This window comes from Astatotilapia calliptera, chromosome 12 (assembly GCF_964374335.1).
Source record: "Astatotilapia calliptera chromosome 12, fAstCal68.1, whole genome shotgun sequence".
Classification (NCBI taxonomy): domain Eukaryota; kingdom Metazoa; phylum Chordata; class Actinopteri; order Cichliformes; family Cichlidae; genus Astatotilapia; species Astatotilapia calliptera.
This window is the reverse complement of record NC_137433.1, coordinates 39194474-39210924: the sequence shown is the minus strand read 5'-3', so window position 1 is coordinate 39210924 and position 16451 is coordinate 39194474. Positions and strand designations below refer to the sequence as shown.

Genomic DNA, 16451 nt, shown 5'->3' with positions numbered 1-16451 from the left:
TCGCTGCATCGTCTTCTCATTAATATATAGAAATTAAGACTCTGAACAGCGTAACGACCGAGGCCATCCCATAAAGTTTTTCCCATTTTGCATAAGAAGTCTTGTGTAATAGTTTTGGATGCTGAGCGCTTTGGCGAGGGAAGCTGAAGGCGCCGATCCCGGTGACGCCTCACAGACTTTTTGGTCACTGCAGAGTAAAAACAAACTTCAGGGTTTTTTTATTTTGGGGTCGATCAGGAAAAAACAAAGACAGGACGCCTGAAACGCTTCGTGTTTGTTTTCACCGCATAAAGGTTTTATTGTTAAATCACTCATCATAGTTGGAGCGCGCTGCTGTCCACCAATCAGACGACAGCAGAGGGTAAAGTCACATGATCGTGCCCCGTTCAGACAGATGTGGACGCGTCACAACCAGATGCTGAGGTGACGTTTTTACTTCATATAACGTGACCTCGGCGCGAGCAGTGACATGATGACCATACGGCACCCCGGAGGCGACAAAATTCCCCAATTAAGAGATCTGCTGAGTGACGCCATGTTAAATCTACACAAACGGGATAATTTATCATTTCTTGTGTTTTCCTGGGTTTAACCAGTCGACTTTTTCTGGGTCATCATTCACTTTAATACTACAGACAAAAATTTTCAGAATGTTTTAAAATTTACGTCATATTTTCCAATTTCCCCCAAAAATAAAGTGCAACAAAACTGTAGGAATGTAGAAATACACAACAGGTGATTTACATGCATTAAAGGTAATTAAAAACATTAGTGTAATCATTTCAGTAACGATCAAAGATCCTTTTTGTTAATTTCTGTCAAAAAGTTCCAAAACTTTAAATTTTAATAAATGTGCAATAACCTTCATGTTGAAGAGACTCCAGCTCAGCCAGCCGTACTGTGTGTAATACCACTCTCTACCACAGGATGGAGCCGTCGTCCACACCTGGTTTAAGGTTAAACGGCAGCACACCTGCTGGTGAAACACTCCCCCCTGGTGGTGAAACTTTTAATGGCTTATGGACCTTCAACTCCATCTCTCCGGGTTTTGTCACTTCTGGGACTCAAAGGAAACATTTCTCGGGTATTTTGTTAATTTTAGTGTAAATAAGCAGAAATACAGGTAGACTAATTCCAGGTTAACTGATCCAAACTCTAAATGCAAAAGCTGCTCCCTCCCATTAGTGCTCACAGACTTTGGTGGTTTAAAAGTGTGAAATGAAATCTGGCAGAGCATCACTCGGAGCTTTGGGAAGCTTTTAGTGCAGGAATGATTTTTCAAAGAGGAAAACAGTAGATCCAGAAACCATGAAGGCATCATTTTCTCCACAAAGCACATTCTCCCTCAGATACGCTCGCTGGTGTCTACGTGACGTTTGAAGCAGTGACGTCTCCACAGCAGCGCGGCGGAAACCAGAGAAAGCACAGTGATAAAGTGCAATCCTGGCTCAACAACGCAAACACAATGGCCACAAGGGGGAGCTGTGGGAACATCCTGTATTTATTTGGTTAAAACCAAAAACAGAAACAAGAAAATAATGAAGGCATTTAATAAAAATCCATCCTGAACTGATCCAGCGAGGGGCCGGAGAGACGTTCGGGTTCTTCATCCCTCACAGAGCGACCGAGACTCACATCAGTTCACAGACTTCATAAATTGAAAGGGTGGCTGTGTGGGTGGAGCTGCAGGCGCAGACTGTCTCATCCGATGGTTCCTAACCGACCTTCCGACCTCTTTCCTGTCACTATTTTCCTCCCTTGGAGCTGGGAGATGGGAACTTGCAGTAATTTTCATGCATTCAGACGATGCATTCAAATGACTTTCATACTACACAGCAGTGGTGAAAAAACAAAACCTGGCAGCTGTACTGGCTTCGTGCAGACAAAAAGAGGCAATAAAAGCTAAAACGCCGTCACGACTCGATGGTTGGGGTGCTCCTTTCTCGTTGCTCTCTCAGCTTCTGCTTCCTAAAATAACAGAGGTGGATTTCTGCAGGAGCTCAGAGGCTCCTTCAGTCAGCTTCCAGCTTCACAGCGCTCAGGTGTCCTCTTTGGTTCTGAAGGTGACAGACGTCCGCTGGCCTGCGCTCCGGTTCAGTCTACAAACTCACAACATTTCCCTGCAGAGAGCTGAACATCCCGGGTGAGCCGAGACATCCAGGCAGAGCCAACCGAGGGATGGAGTTTGAACGTAAATCAGAATTGGGAACCTGGACTCGGACTGAGAGCAGCGAGTCTGCTTATTTTGAATTTCATTTTGTCCCAATTTGGTTTTGTTTGTCTGAATTTAAACATTTTACTTATGGGAGAAAAAACGAAAGATGCTAAATCTGTGAAACCTTCACTTTAGTCCGGATTCAGTCGACCCTACTCTGGACTCTGCACAGTCCAGGCCGCACGCCGGCCCGCCGTAGCTGACTGACAGGAGTCCTCCGTGATCGCCAGCGTTCACCGTCACGTCCTGCTGCGGCGGTTTGTCTGGGTCGGTCTGATCAATGGCGCTGATTGGTTTGTTGGTAAGGAAGCCCGAATTTTATGGAAAACCAAATGTGGCGTACTCACGATGATCCTGATCGAGTCTGCAGGAGGTTTTTAATGCGTGTGAGCTGAAGCATCCTCGATGGAGACGCGGTGGGGAGAGCGGCCCAGTTTGGGGGAGTTCTCTGGTTTTGAGATTAAAGCGTTGTGGTTTACAAAGGCCAGATTGACACAGGTCTGTGCTCAGACTGGTTTTGGATGAGGTCGCCGCCTCGGTTGGTCCTGATCTGGGAGCCTTTCTGAGCCAGTTCACGCTGCAGAGATGTGCTTCTAGATTTGGTTTTCAGGATCGGGTCAGAGTTGGTAAAGTCTCGAACGGATGGAGGATTGTTGAATCTTGCTTTGGATTAGAAAACGGCGGGTGGACAGCGCCGATGATGAGTGTGGACTGGTTCTGGGTGTGAGTGTTAGTGCCCGGCGGAGTCCGTGTGTCGGTCTGTTCGATGCGTTCGTACTTTCTGTTCAAGGTTAACAGCTGCAGCCTTCCTTTGCTGGCTGGTTGTCGGGGTTGGGGCGCCCCCCCTGCAGTGTCGAAGGTTTGTGCTGGACTCCCGACTCGGCGGCGTTCAGGTCCAGGCTGCCATCTTGAATGTTCTGGTAGATCCTCTTCGCTGCCTCCAGGAAGGCCTCCTCCACGTTCTCGCCTCTGCAGAAGAAGCAGAGGCCAAACTCGTCAGGACTTATTAAAACATCAGTCATCACAAAGACCCAGAAACACGTGTTCATGCACTTCACCGTTCTGTGGTGTGAACGGGTTTCTGAATGAATCGTAACCATCGAGCCACTACGAGCTTCCTCTCTAACACGCCGTACTTACGTCTTGGCACTGGCCTCCAGAAACAGCAAACCTGAGAAACAGGAAGCAGAAATCAGAGGAATCAGCGAGTCTCCGTCTGCTGCTGAGCGTTTATCTGATCGTGCGAGCGTCTCACCGTTCTCCTCGGCAAACTGTTTGGCCTCCTCGTACGTCACGTCTCTCTGAGCCTCCAGGTCGGCCTTGTTGCCGATCAGAATGATCACCTACGACACGGAGACACGCAGACTGAGCAGCGACTCTTCAGCGCGTCACAGGTTAAAGGATGTTTCGTGCACAGCAGCTTAACAGGTGTTTGTTAGCTGCACGGGGTTACTGCCATAAACGTGAGCAGGGATGTAATAACTGTTTACTTGTAGCTGCGGTCCAGCCAAGTCTGTTTACGCACCGCAGCTCTGGGTCACTTTCACCTTCAGACTCCATTTTGAAATCATTCTCTCTCTCCTGCCTGAAAAGAAGATTTAAAAGAGTCGCCACAGAAGTCTGCGTGGGCGCACTCACCGTGTTTGGGTTGGTCAGGTTCCTGGCGTCCGTCAGCCAGCTGCTCAGGTGATTGTAGGTACTTCTCCTGAACACACAAAAATAACAAAGTCAATACACTCTCTGAACGTTTGTCTGACATTTAGTCCACAGCAGCATCGACTGTCAGGGCGCCATCAGAGTCACCGCCTGGCAAATATTTAGTCTGGATGAGAATCCTACAAAGGAACCGGTTCTTGGTCGACCTGCTGCTTTCAAGTCACTCTCTAAGATTTAAACATTACCGCCCACCATCAGCCAAGAGCAGGTGGAGGCCTCCATCAACAACCTCATCACATGAAACATAACACTACTTTTAAAGGGACAGTCTACACCCTGCATCACACATGAGTGTGATCCACAGAAAATTCACTCATGCAGGAACTTTTTCCTTTCTCACGTCTACATTCAAAAGTGGCTTCAGGGCGATTAATGTTTTAAGGTTGATCCTACAATAATACACACAGAGAAAAACCCAACAATCATATGACCCCCTATGAGCAGCACTTTGGTGACAGTGGGAAGGAAAAACTCCCTTTTAACAGGAAGAAACCTCCAGCAGAACCAGGCTCAGGGAGGGGCGGGGCCATCTGCTGTGATTGGTTGGGGTGAGAGAAGGAAGACAGGATAAAGACATGCTGTGGAAGAGAGACAGAGGTTAATAACAGATATGATTCAATGCAGAGAGGTCTGTTAACACATAGTGAGTGAGAAAGGTGACTGGAAAGGAAACACCCAATGCATCATGGGAATCCCCCGGCAGCCTACACCTATTGCAGCATAACTAAGGGAGGATTCAGGGTCACCTGGTCCAGCCCTAACTATATGCTTTAGCAAAAGGGAAAGTTTGAAGCCTAATCTTGAAAGTAGAGATAGTGTCTGTCTCCTGAATCCAAACTGGAAGCTGGTTCCACAGAAGAGGGGCCTGAAAACTGAAGGCTCTGCCTCCCATTCTACTTTTAAATACATGGACAGATAGAGCTGGGTGTCATCTGCATAGCAGTGTAAATGTATGCTATGTCTTCTAATGATGCTGCCTAAGGGAAGCATGTATAATGTAAACAGAATTGGTCCTAGCACTGAACCCTGTGGAACTCCATAATTAACCTCAGTGTGTGAAGAGGACTCTCCATTTACATGCACAAACTGGAGTCTATTAGATAGATATGATACAAACCACTGCAGCGCAGTACCTGTAATACCTACAGCAAGTTCTAATCGCTCTAATAGGATATTATGGTCGACAGTATCGAACGCTGCACTGAGGTCTAGCAGGACAAGCACAGAGATGAGTCCACTGTCAGAGGCCATAAGAAGATCATTTGTAACCTTCACTAAAGCTGTTTCTGTGCTGTGATGAGCTCTGAAACCTGACTGAAACTCTTCAAATAAACCTCTGCAGATGATCTGTTAGCTGTTTGACAACTACTCTTTCAAGGATGTTTCAGATCCACCAAAACAAAAAAAGCTGAGCACAGAGATAATGCTCAGTTCCTCATGCCTCAGTGCACACTTCCTCCTGCACAGTGATATAGCTGGTGGATGTAGACTGTAGAAAGAAAATAGTTCTGACGTGAAGCCGCTCACCGGAGCGTCTGTGGATCACTTCCATTTTTATCAGTTTACTTTGTTTTAACTGACGTATTTAATCTAACATGACTTTACATACACCTTCATCATTTATTATTCATCTAATGGTTCGACTTTTTCTACTAGGACAGAAACTTACATTCATTTCGTGTATGTTTTGTATGAAATGATCTTCACTGCATATCTGATTTGTTTTGTTGGTTTTTGTCTTTTTATCAGTTTGTGATCTCAAACAACAAAGTGCTGAATTAGCAGCTCGACAGGACGGAGCAACCAGAGTTTTACATTTATGGTGAACTGTCCCTTTAAGTAAACAGGACACAGATTTCTCCTCCTCCATCCACCCTCGCCTGCCTAGGTACCTGGTGATGTCGTAGACCATGAGGGCCCCGGCGGCCCCCCTGTAGTAGGACCTGGTGACGGCCCTGAACCGCTCCTGACCCGCCGTGTCCCATATCTGCAGCTTCACCTTCTGCCCGTGAACCTCCATGATCCTCGTCCCGAACTCCACCCCGATGGTGTGAGGACAGTCTGCCATGACTGCAGCGCACACACACACACACACACACACACACACAGGAATTGGACGGGCAGTGGTCACCAACAGGTAAGTAAAGGTAAAAATGTTTGTGTTTGTCGCTGTCTCAGGCACAAACACACGAAATCTGTTATCAGAATGAATTTCATGAAACCATCCAGATAGAATCAAACACACGAGTCGCTTTTTGTTTTTTTCCTAGCATAACAAACTGAATGCTAAAAGCTAATCTATTTACATTGTTCATCAATTCAAAGAAATCCTGTTAAATGTTTCCAAAGTTGGAGGTTTACGGTTACATCAAAATGAAGAAAAAAAAAACGATCGATATTTATGAAGCCCGAACTTGACACTTGATCATTATTAAGATATTTATATGATAAACTAGAGCCGTGCTGTTAAACAGCTAAGACGGATTCCTAATCAACAAACTTGACATTATTAGAAAAAAGACTCTAAAAGTCAGCCTGAACTGATTTTCCACTGCTTGCCTTTCAAAATAAAAGACCTAGAAACACAGGCTGTACCACTTTGCCCCTCATACCCAAACAGTGGTGGTAAATTTTAAATATCCATAACTCACAATTTCATCATACATGTATAATAACAATAAAAGCCTATTCTTAAACTTCAGTAAACAAAGAGAAGAAGAAAAGCAGCACTCACACTTCTTCTCTGTGAACTGATGCAGCAGACACGACTTCCCGACTCCCATATCACCTGCAGACAGACAAACACAGGTGAGGTCGGCCACCAAGGCTGACAGTGATCAGGAAACACCCGGATGAAGCGTTTTTACTCCCCGTGATTGAAGTGTTCCTGCTCATTCACCGTCCAGTTTCACTCCTGGACTTTACCAGAGCAGCGCTGCATGAGTCACAGCTCAACATCGTCTTTATTTAATATCTGCACCCGCTGCAGACACTCCACATTTACCAGCGCCAGGTTCTGCACTTCTGCAAGCTTAGTCTAGAAGGAGGGAGTTTACTGATGTGAGGGGCAGCGGTCACGGATACAGAACGGTTATTATAAACGGACTCATGCAAAGCTGCTCTGGCAGAGCTGCGGGAGTAAACACAGGAGCTGGAGCTCGGGTCACTCACCGATGATGATGTATTTGAAGATGTAGGAGTAGTTGTAAGGTGCGGCTGTCATCGTGATCCTGCGGAGAGAAAACAAAGAAATGTGTTTGGTTTAAACCGAGAACCTGAGCTCAAACACGGGGCTCCACCCTCGGTCTGAGCCCGGTCACAGTGATCCTCGGAGCTCGGTCTGAGCCTCCAAACACACCGAGTGAGACACAAACAGCTCAGAGAAGGAAGCAGCCGGCTGAGCTAGCAGAAGCTAACGCCGAGCCCAGCGTTAGCTTTAAACACCGTGACAGCCCCGAGGAGAGGAAGCTTTCATCCTCATCACACGTATGAAACGCTGACGGCTCAACCACAGGAACCCCCCGAGGAGTCCCCCGAGCCCCCCTGGAGCTCCACTCCTGGAGCTAAGTGGCTAACAGCTGCACTGCTGTCTACGCCTTGCTAACAGCTAAACGCTAACGGCAGGAGGTCACTTTCTGAAGCTTTTACAGTAAAAACAACCGAATAATAAACCAATCAGACAGGAGGCGTTACACGTCGCTGTGTTTTACCTTCAGTCCGGGTGTCTATCCGACCTGTAAAGCTGCTTAAAACGCTGGTTCGCCGGGTAGTTTTATCTAACTTGATGGGTCGCTTGCTGAGCCGTCAGGAAAATCTTCTACCTCTTCCGCGACTCTTCCTCATCAAGGAGAAAAGAGGTAGTATCGCGAGACTTACAGCTTCCTACTGCCGCCCAGCGGACGAGAAGGGGATTTAGACACACCCAACCGTCCCGTTTGTAACTTTATTTATTTACATTTTTCTTTCTTTCTTTCTTTCTTTCTTTCTTTCTTTCTTTCTTTCTTTCTTTCTTATTTTTTTAAAGTGACCCAAATTAGTTAATAGAAGCTCTTGTTTCTATAGATATATGTTACCAAATTACTGTGACAATGAAAAACACTGAAAAATGTGACGATTGTCTGCAGGTTTGCAGTCAGAAACAGAAGGGTTCCTTTACCCTTTAACTCCTAATGGGGTTCACAGAGGTCATATGTAGTTATTTTGAAAATGTTTGACTGAAATAAATGAGCTTCTAATGTTGCAAGAAGGTCCTGAATTAGGCTCCACCATCAGGCTGGGGTCTTTTTGTGTGGAGTTTGCATGTTCTGTCCAGGTACTCCAGCTTCCTCCCACATTCCAAAGACATGCAGTTAGTGGGGTTAGGTGGAAACACTAAATTGCCCATAGGTGTGAATGGTTGTCTTTCTCTTTGTGTTAGCCCCGTGACGACTGGTGTCCACTCCAGTTTGTGTCCTGCCTCTCGGCCTACAACAGCTGGGATAGGCTCTACCACCCCCGGGACCCTGACAAGCGGAAGCAGCGGAGGATGGATTTTGTCGATACAGTTGGACAAATGAAAACATACATTATATTTATTGAAAACATAAACTTGGTTTAATATAAGTAAATTACAGGATATTCTCAAGTAGAAGAATAACTTATATTTCTAAATAAAAAGAGGCCTGAGTAATTTTGTAATCCAGCTGCTCTCCCTCGATTTTCTGATAGCTGTGGAATTATTATTATTATTATTATTATTATTGTTATTATTATTACTTTAGTTTGTGGAGCATCACTGAAGAAACCCTTAAAGCCAGAATGTTAGCAGATATTTTTCTTCTTGTGTATTTTCTAAATGTGTTTGTGTACTGGATGATAACAGTGGGCACATTGTTAAAGTGACTTTGTATTTAAGGTTTCTCTGTGCATGCCCGTGCATAATGAGAGCACTGGCTCGCCCTCTCTCTCCTCCCTCCTGTGCTGAGGTCACAGACGCGTTCAGACAGACTCGCCTGGCAGAACTCAAACTGCTTCTCACAGAGCAGATAGAGGGAGTTCAGGGAGGAGGAAACAGGAGGAAATCTGTTTGCCGTTTGATGTTGGATTCTTTAGCAGAGATATGAGCCTGAGGATCAGCAGACACTGAGACGACCGACATGGACAAACAGAAAGGTACCGTGACCCACAACAAGTCTTACAGATGTTTCAGGAATAATGACAGAGGCATAAAACTCATCCACACATGAAACCTGACGTTACCTGATATTTGTTTTTTATATTTAAAAATGTTTCACATGTATGAAATCATACACAGCATGCATGTTTCAGATGTAATCTGATTACAAATGGAGATTTACTTTGAAACTTTCCTTTAATGTGTTTAACATCCACGTACTCTTTTGTCTTTCATATCACGTGGAAAAAAAATGTTAAAACTAATTGTAATAAAGTACTAACAAAGCACTCAGCAATTACCAGGGCCAAAACTTGCAGTTCCTCCAGTTTCCACCGGGGGCAGCAGCGAGTCGGTCCCTATAGACTCCCATGTTAACACTTTACAGCAGTAATAAACACTTTTACAGCCCGATGTAAACTGTTCGGTCTCTGTAGGTATATTTGTGGTGGGTTGTATAGGTCACCTGTAAAAGGTTTAAGGTTTGCATTCTTAGGGGCGTGGCCTCTTTGACTGACAGGTGGATGGTGACGCAGGTGGCTGTAGCTGCTAGCTGTCTGCTAGCGTCACCTGAACTGGACTTTTGGACCGTGTTTGCTGTTGGAGCCTTTCGGAGCATTTTAATGACATCATCAGACCAATAATACTGCTGCTGTGAGGTCACTGTAGTAACAGACCAATCCAGTAAGAGAAAGTTAGGGATTCTGACTGGATGTTACTTATTAGCAAGTATCTGAGCTAGCTAGCATTACCTGATATGCAGTTTTTATGTTTATTTCCATGTTTGTCTATCATATTAATATATATACGCTGATATTTTGGCTGCTGACTCATGTGACCACTAGAGGTCAGGTGTGAGTTGATATAAGTTGTACTATATTTATTATTTTGGGATGTTTTACGTTTGTAGTTATGAACAAATCAAACTAACCTTAGGCTTGTGTTGTATTGTGTATAAAATATTTAGATGGTGGTAATAGACTTGATTTCAAATGACTGGTTGATTAGATAGTTTAAATTCATTCATTAAAATCGGTATAAATAAACAGCAAAAAGCCATGCTGTTCTCTAACAGTTTAATTTATCTTCTGTATCATGTGAGAAACACTTTGTATATGAGCATGTATGTATTTGTGGCCAAAGCAGCTTTAAATCAAAGGAAGTGTTGACAGAAGGAAAGGGGCCATGATGCTGCTATAACTGGCTCCAGCTGAAAAGTTTAGAAAAAGCTGAAAGTGATTTAAGTTACTTTACCATGAAAACCAAAACTAAAATTATCTGAAAGACAGGATTTCTCCTCACCGCCTGTGTGTGGGTACTTGCACAGCTATCTTTGTGGGGACCTATGTATTTATTGACTTTTTAAGGACCCTTCTGTGTTGTGAGGACAGACTCTTAAAGGCCCGTTTGTGGGTTTGGATTTAGTTTAAGGGTTCAGGTTAAAAAGAGGTTTAGGTTAGGGGGCCGTGAAAGGCCTCAGAAGGTCCTCACAATCACAGAAGTACAAACATGTGTGCAGCAGGGTGTGGAGCAGCTTTCTTTAATCTGGCTGGCAAGAGAGCAGAAACATTTACATTACTGCGCTGCTGTTTCCTCAAACTGACCCGCTTCCAGCTGGAGGCTGACCACCTCCCCACTAACCTGCTGCTAACTGGGACCTGTAGCCACTTTGCATTTTTATTGTTGTTTGTAACAACAAGTAACTCTGATTAGAGCAAACCAAAGTGATTTGAGAGATCAGTGTATCTAGATAACTCCCTGAAGTAACCGTACCACATTTAACGAGGTAAAAATACTCAGCAACATGTCCAACGTGTAAATGAGAAACTAAAGTATGTTCAGCTTCGTGTAACTACAGGTGTTGCAGTAAAATGCATCAGCAGCATGTCCCCATTGGGGCTGTTTTATCTACGTTATATATAGTAGATGATGGTTTTTAAAATAGGGTCAGCCCCCCCAAGAGGTCACCAGGTCATGGGATGATTTATGGGAAACAAGTAAAATCTATTTCCTGTTTTCAGAGCTAATTTAAAGTTTTTTTCTATAAATTTTGAGTAGGTCTTGTACCTCAGACTGAGCGCTACCAGGAGGAGCTGGGAAACATCAGAATACTCCTTTTAGCCAGCGATTAGCACATGAGGTCAGGAAACAATCTGACTTAATGGCAGAAAAATGTTAAAATTGTTGGTGTGGATACTTTAAAGACACAAACACACAGAAAATCTAAACAGTCTATTAGCTCAGTCTCCAGAGAGCAGCAGCGGGAGGAGGAGGAGGAAGTGATGATGATGAGGTGGAGGAAGGAGGATAGACGAGGACAGATGGGTATTTCTGATAGTTGCGTTGCTAACATACCACCGGTGTGATAAAGACTCCACAGCAGCAGGAGGATGGATTGTGACACGTTCTCCCTTACAGAATAAAAATGATGTTTTCTACAGAAAAAACACGGACGTAACCATGTGACTTCACCCATGGGTTTCTGGGACTTTTCATAGCGTTTCGGTTGCTTCCATGTTGTGAAACGATTAGTGGTGGTGAAGCCTCACAGACAGCGATCAGCTCAGCAACACAGGGCCAAGCAGTTTGTGTATCAGGCTGTAAACATGTTTATTTCTGCTGTCAGATTATAATGTGGACGTCTGTGGGACTGCCTCACTGCTGGTGCCCCTGCTGGACGTTACAGGAACTGCATGTTCAGCCTCTGTGGGAGCTTCTTTCACAGTTTTTAAATGATGAACTAAGTTATTAGGAAAACTACCTCACCTATGTTAAAACATACCACATATGTATTATTGTAGGGTCTACCTTACACTATAAAGCACCTCGAGGTGACTGCTGTTGTGATTCGGCGCCGTATAAATAAAACTGAATTGAATTAATTGTGACAAAGTGATTCAGGTTATGGTCGTCTAATATTACATTTTATTTGATGACCTGAGAAACAAAAGTGACAAATAGCAAAAAAAGAAACAGTAAAAATGTTTTTTCGCAGCGCTGTAAGCAGGTTTATGTAAGTGTAGATGATCTAATGCCCAACGACAGTCAATTATCGGGTATCAGAACCTGAACGAGCTCTGTGGTTCCAGCGACTGCCCCCTGATTGGACAACGCTGGACAAACTGCTTCCTGGTTGGATGTAATTGCTGCATAATGTTGTTAGGATATCATTGTTGTGATGGACACCATTGGTACTGTAGTGTGACCGGTTTCAGCTGGAAACGTGACTTTTAGTTTAAACTGCTGAAGCAGATGCGTCGCTGAGGTCAGTCGAGTTATTTGTTTTTGACGGATTCGTTTAGGTTATGGTTTAAGGATAAGTGTCCAGGAAATGAATGGAAGTTAATGTACTAATGATGTAAACAGGCCTGAAAGTGTGCACTGCAACATCAAAGCCCGAGACAGGAAGTAATGCAGATGGTCAGATAAACAGCGTTCAGCAACACAAACTCTTGATTCTGCGTCCGTCCAGCAGCCGTCCGTCTCTGTCTCCTTTCTGCTGTTGTTGTTCGTCTTCAGGGTTTGTGGGTGTTTGAGGAATTTGCAGCTCGCTGCTTAAACAGCAGTTTGATTTAAATCAGCATCAGAGGAGTTAATCAGGAACATTTAGCCCTCGTCTCCCACTCGGCTCACAGCGTGAATGGACTCGGCCTCTCTGTATGAATGAGCCACCGGACAATCAGCTGCTGTTTCCTCTGCATGTTTTTACATGTTCTGCTCTGTGTTGTACTGATGATGACTCAGTACAGTTTACGTCTAAACAACAACAGAAAAGCATTAAAGACTGAAAACCTTTACTTAGTTACACCTACTCTGTGTCGCTGTTTCCCATATCCTTATATAAATACTGCATCCACACACACAGATGCTAATTAGTGTTCAGAGCTTCACTTCCTGGATGGTCTGAAGCCACAGTTATTGTCAGGTAATAGCTTTAGGAAACTCTAGTCATTACTGAGGATGTCCTCCATGTCCTTAATGTGAGTCTAGTCATGACTAAAGGTTGTAAAGGTTTATTAGGAGGTTCTATTTATCTGTGAAGTGGGCTTTTGTGGTGCTAAGGGAAGTTTTGTCGCCATCGAAGAGGTTCTAGTCATCCTTTAGGAGGTCATGCTTGTCTCTGAAATCCTCGAGGTGGTTGTGAGGTGATGTTCTACAGGTCTATGAGGTATTTTTCTGTGAAGGGACTCTTACATACTCTTTAGGAGGTTGAAGAGATTCTAGTTTTTCTTGAGAACGCTGCGCTGGCCTCTGAGGATGTTTCAGACGTGCTAATGTTGGTTCTAGTAATGATTTGTGTAGTTTTGGATGGGGTTTGAGACATCTCCTAAGTGGTTATCTGTGAAGAGGGAACTTTAAGAGGTTGTGGTTGTCACTGAAGAGGTTCTATTCATCCCCTGGAAAGTTAAACTGGTGAGCGAGGGTGTTCTAGAAATCTTCATGGTGGTTGTGTGACTGGAGATCGCAGAGAGGTTCTAGAGGTCTTTTGAATGCCCGTCTGTGAGGGTGCACTTGAATAACTTTTGGGTCCCCTGTAGTAGGGGTGGGCGATATAAACAATATACGATAGAAACGATATAAATTTGGCCAACGATAGAGATTTTGACTGTATCGCGATAGCGCATGTTGATGATGTCATCAAGCTGCGGCTGTTTTGGTCGAAAGCATCGCAGTGGCTACAACCATTATCATTCACAGCAAAGAGATGAAGCACATTTGAAATATGGGGAAAGCCAAAAACTGCGCTTCCTCCACTTCTGTAACATTGATTCATTAATGTTGGATTCTCTCGCAGCTGTTCTATCCACATGTTGTTGCTGTATATTAACTCATTCACTGCCAGCCATTTACAAATCAGGTAACTCCCCACTGCCAGGGTTTTTGAGCATTTTTACTCATTTTTGAAGAGCCACAGAAAACTGTGTGTTATGATCATATAAACGCTGAACCTACCAAAATGAAGAACAGACTCTCTTCTTTCATCCAAAAAAAAAAAAGCTTGTTTCTACCATTTTCCATTCTTTAGTAATCAGCTGTAGAAGAGAGGTGGGTTCCACCAAAAATGCCTGTTTTGACCAACAAAAGGGAGAAAACGAGCTTTTTGTGAAAAATACATTTCAAGCAGAAAAGTGTCTTTGACACTAATATTTCTTGCTTTGTGACACCTCTAACATATAAAATAGTTTTTCACTTCTATAAAACAGAAATAACACTGAGAAAGGTTATGTTTTATCAAAACAATTTATTTACAAATATATGAAAAAATAAAATTCACTGACAAGCTGCCCGAGGTTGTATTCTAGCCCCTCCCATTGAAAAACGTAATTGACGTCTATAGACGTCAATGGCAGTGAATGAGTTAATAACTAACCTGGTATTGTGGATGAATAATCTCAGTTGTTCTCCTGACTGAAGTTTGGCCCGTGTACAGCATCCTGCTATGCGACTGCATTTGTCCCAAACCACCAGAATCCGTCACGTTAACTTTTATCGAGTGGAAAAAAAGTTGGCGTTCATCCTCCAGCTTCACTATGTTTATGCTAACATAGCTGTGTCGCTAGCAATCACGTAGCACAACATTATATAGCAGCTAGCCCAACTTCAGTAACCCTACAAACGTCACTGCTGTTTAGTTTCTGTCTTCATTTATGTTGGAAGTGGTAGCAGAGCTGTACGTTTGAATTTGTTTCAAAAATCTCTGTCAGAACATGGTATGAAATGTTTAGGTGGAAACTAGTGAGCTAACCTCCTGCTAACTTCTAACTCCGTTAAATGTAATAAATTCTGTTTTCATGGATGTTAAACTTAATTGTTACACCCGATAAAGCAGCAACGCTGATTATTTAATTAAAAATGAAAGAATTCAGACAGTTTTTAACTCTCAGTGTTCGTTTGACTTTGGGACCTGAAGCTGACGGAGTTTTGGGCCCAGATTACTCCGTGAAGCTCCTCACTACGGCAGCGTAATGCTCTGACGAGCCATCAAACAGTGCAGCTTACCAAAGCTGTACTAAAACATTTTTAACAGATTTCTGCAGCCAAAATCGGTTCGAGGTCAGTAAGCACAACCAGAATTCATACATAAGGAACTCTCGATTTTTGAGAAAATTAAAGAATTTTAAGTGTGGAAAACACGCTATACAGAAGAAAAGAATATATCGTGATATATCGTTACCGCACATGCTTCATATTATATCGCGATATGAATTTTAGGCCATATCGCCCAGCCCTACCCTGCAGGAGATTGCAGAGGTTCCTGTTTTCATTTAGAAGTTCTACTGGCCATGTTCTAGATGTCCTTATGATGATTATAGTGATGATTTATGTAGTTTATATGGACATTAGGCAGGTTCTAGGTGTGGTCCTTTAGGAGGTCATACCAGTCTCTGGGTTCCTGGGAGTGCTTATGGTGTTGAGAGGTTAAAAAAACAGTTTTCAGAGCTTTTTGTACATTTTTGTTTTGTTTTTTTAAAACGAATATAACTGTGGACTGTTGGACATCCTTAATGATTCATGTTAAACTAACAAAGGCCCTGACAGGCTGCTCTTACCTTCACTAAATGTTTTTGTTCTGTAATAAGTAAAGCTGACGGGGGATGGTCAGTTTGCTACGAGCAGGTTGATTAAACATGAAAACTGTGATGAAGTCCGTCTGTGTTCGTGTTATGAATGAAGCCGTTGTTGTGTGTGAATGAATACTCACTCTGTTTCACTTCAGAAGATAAGAGCTGAAATCATTCAAAGGCAGAAAAACAAGATGCTGATTCTTCACTCTCAGACAGAAACACACATCAGCCGCGGCTCCTCATCTGCATCCTCAGATGATCGTAATAAAATGTGATTCACATGTAAAAGTCAGTTTCATACAGAACAACAGTCTGACCGCACCTGTTCAGGTAAACGTTTCCTGCACAAATATGCAGATGTTCTGGCCTTCACGTGTTAATTGATGACAGGATGCAAACTGATAAGCTCCTGGCTCCTGCCAATATTTAACTCAGAGTAAATACAGTTACATCACCTGAATCCCTGCTGTGCACAGGAACCCGAAAAGTTCGTTGTTTCTTTTTTCTTATCACATGAGAGAAAACTCATTATGGAAACTCAGAGCAGAGAAACAAAAACAAAAATGGATCTTATCTCGGCCAGCTTACACTCAGACTGTGGGAGCAAACCCACCTGCCACAGTAACAATCTGCCCAAACACACACTGTCCTCATAGTGAATCCCAAAATCTCAAAGAAATGATGCAAATATGCAGTTTTTAACATCCAGGAAACTATTTACACCCCTTCAGTCCTCAGATATTTTTACATTTCAGAATCATGAATCACATCTGGATTCATGTAAATTGCAGCTGTGGGTCAG

At 43.5% G+C, this 16451-nt stretch overlaps 2 protein-coding genes across 2 annotated transcripts in view; one reads left to right on the top strand and one right to left on the bottom strand.

The window, feature by feature from the left end:
* Nucleotides 1-1483: 1483 nt before the first annotated feature.
* Nucleotides 1484-7783, bottom strand: LOC113033143 (ras-related protein Rab-14-like). Its single transcript, XM_026186556.2, has 8 exons — nt 7642-7783; nt 7103-7161; nt 6666-6719; nt 5824-6001; nt 3854-3920; nt 3471-3558; nt 3356-3386; nt 1484-3184 (listed from the first exon to the last, which is right to left on the bottom strand). Exons 2-8 carry the CDS (start codon nt 7152-7154, stop codon nt 3007-3009), a joined length of 648 nt encoding a protein of 215 aa, XP_026042341.1. The 5' UTR covers nt 7155-7161; nt 7642-7783; the 3' UTR covers nt 1484-3006.
* A 1139-nt stretch (nt 7784-8922) lies between these two features.
* The window catches only part of LOC113033141 (actin filament-associated protein 1-like 2), a 22191-nt gene continuing 14662 nt past the window's right edge, over nt 8923-16451 (top strand). Inside the window, exon 1 of the mRNA XM_026186553.2 lies at nt 8923-9082. Coding sequence (XP_026042338.1) covers nt 9067-9082 — 16 coding nt within the window. The 5' untranslated portion in view covers nt 8923-9066. The remainder of the gene's footprint in view (nt 9083-16451) is intronic.

Coding starts and splice junctions, on each gene's coding strand:
- LOC113033143 (XM_026186556.2), bottom strand. CDS start 7,154: ATGACAGCCGCACCTTACAACTACTCCTACATCTTCAAATACATCATC. Junction 6,002..6,665: donor TCAGTTCACAGAGAAGAAGT/GTGAGTGCTGCT, acceptor TGTGCGCTGCAG/TCATGGCAGACTGTCCTCAC. Junction 3,387..3,470: donor ACAGTTTGCCGAGGAGAACG/GTGAGACGCTCG, acceptor CCTGTTTCTCAG/GTTTGCTGTTTCTGGAGGCC.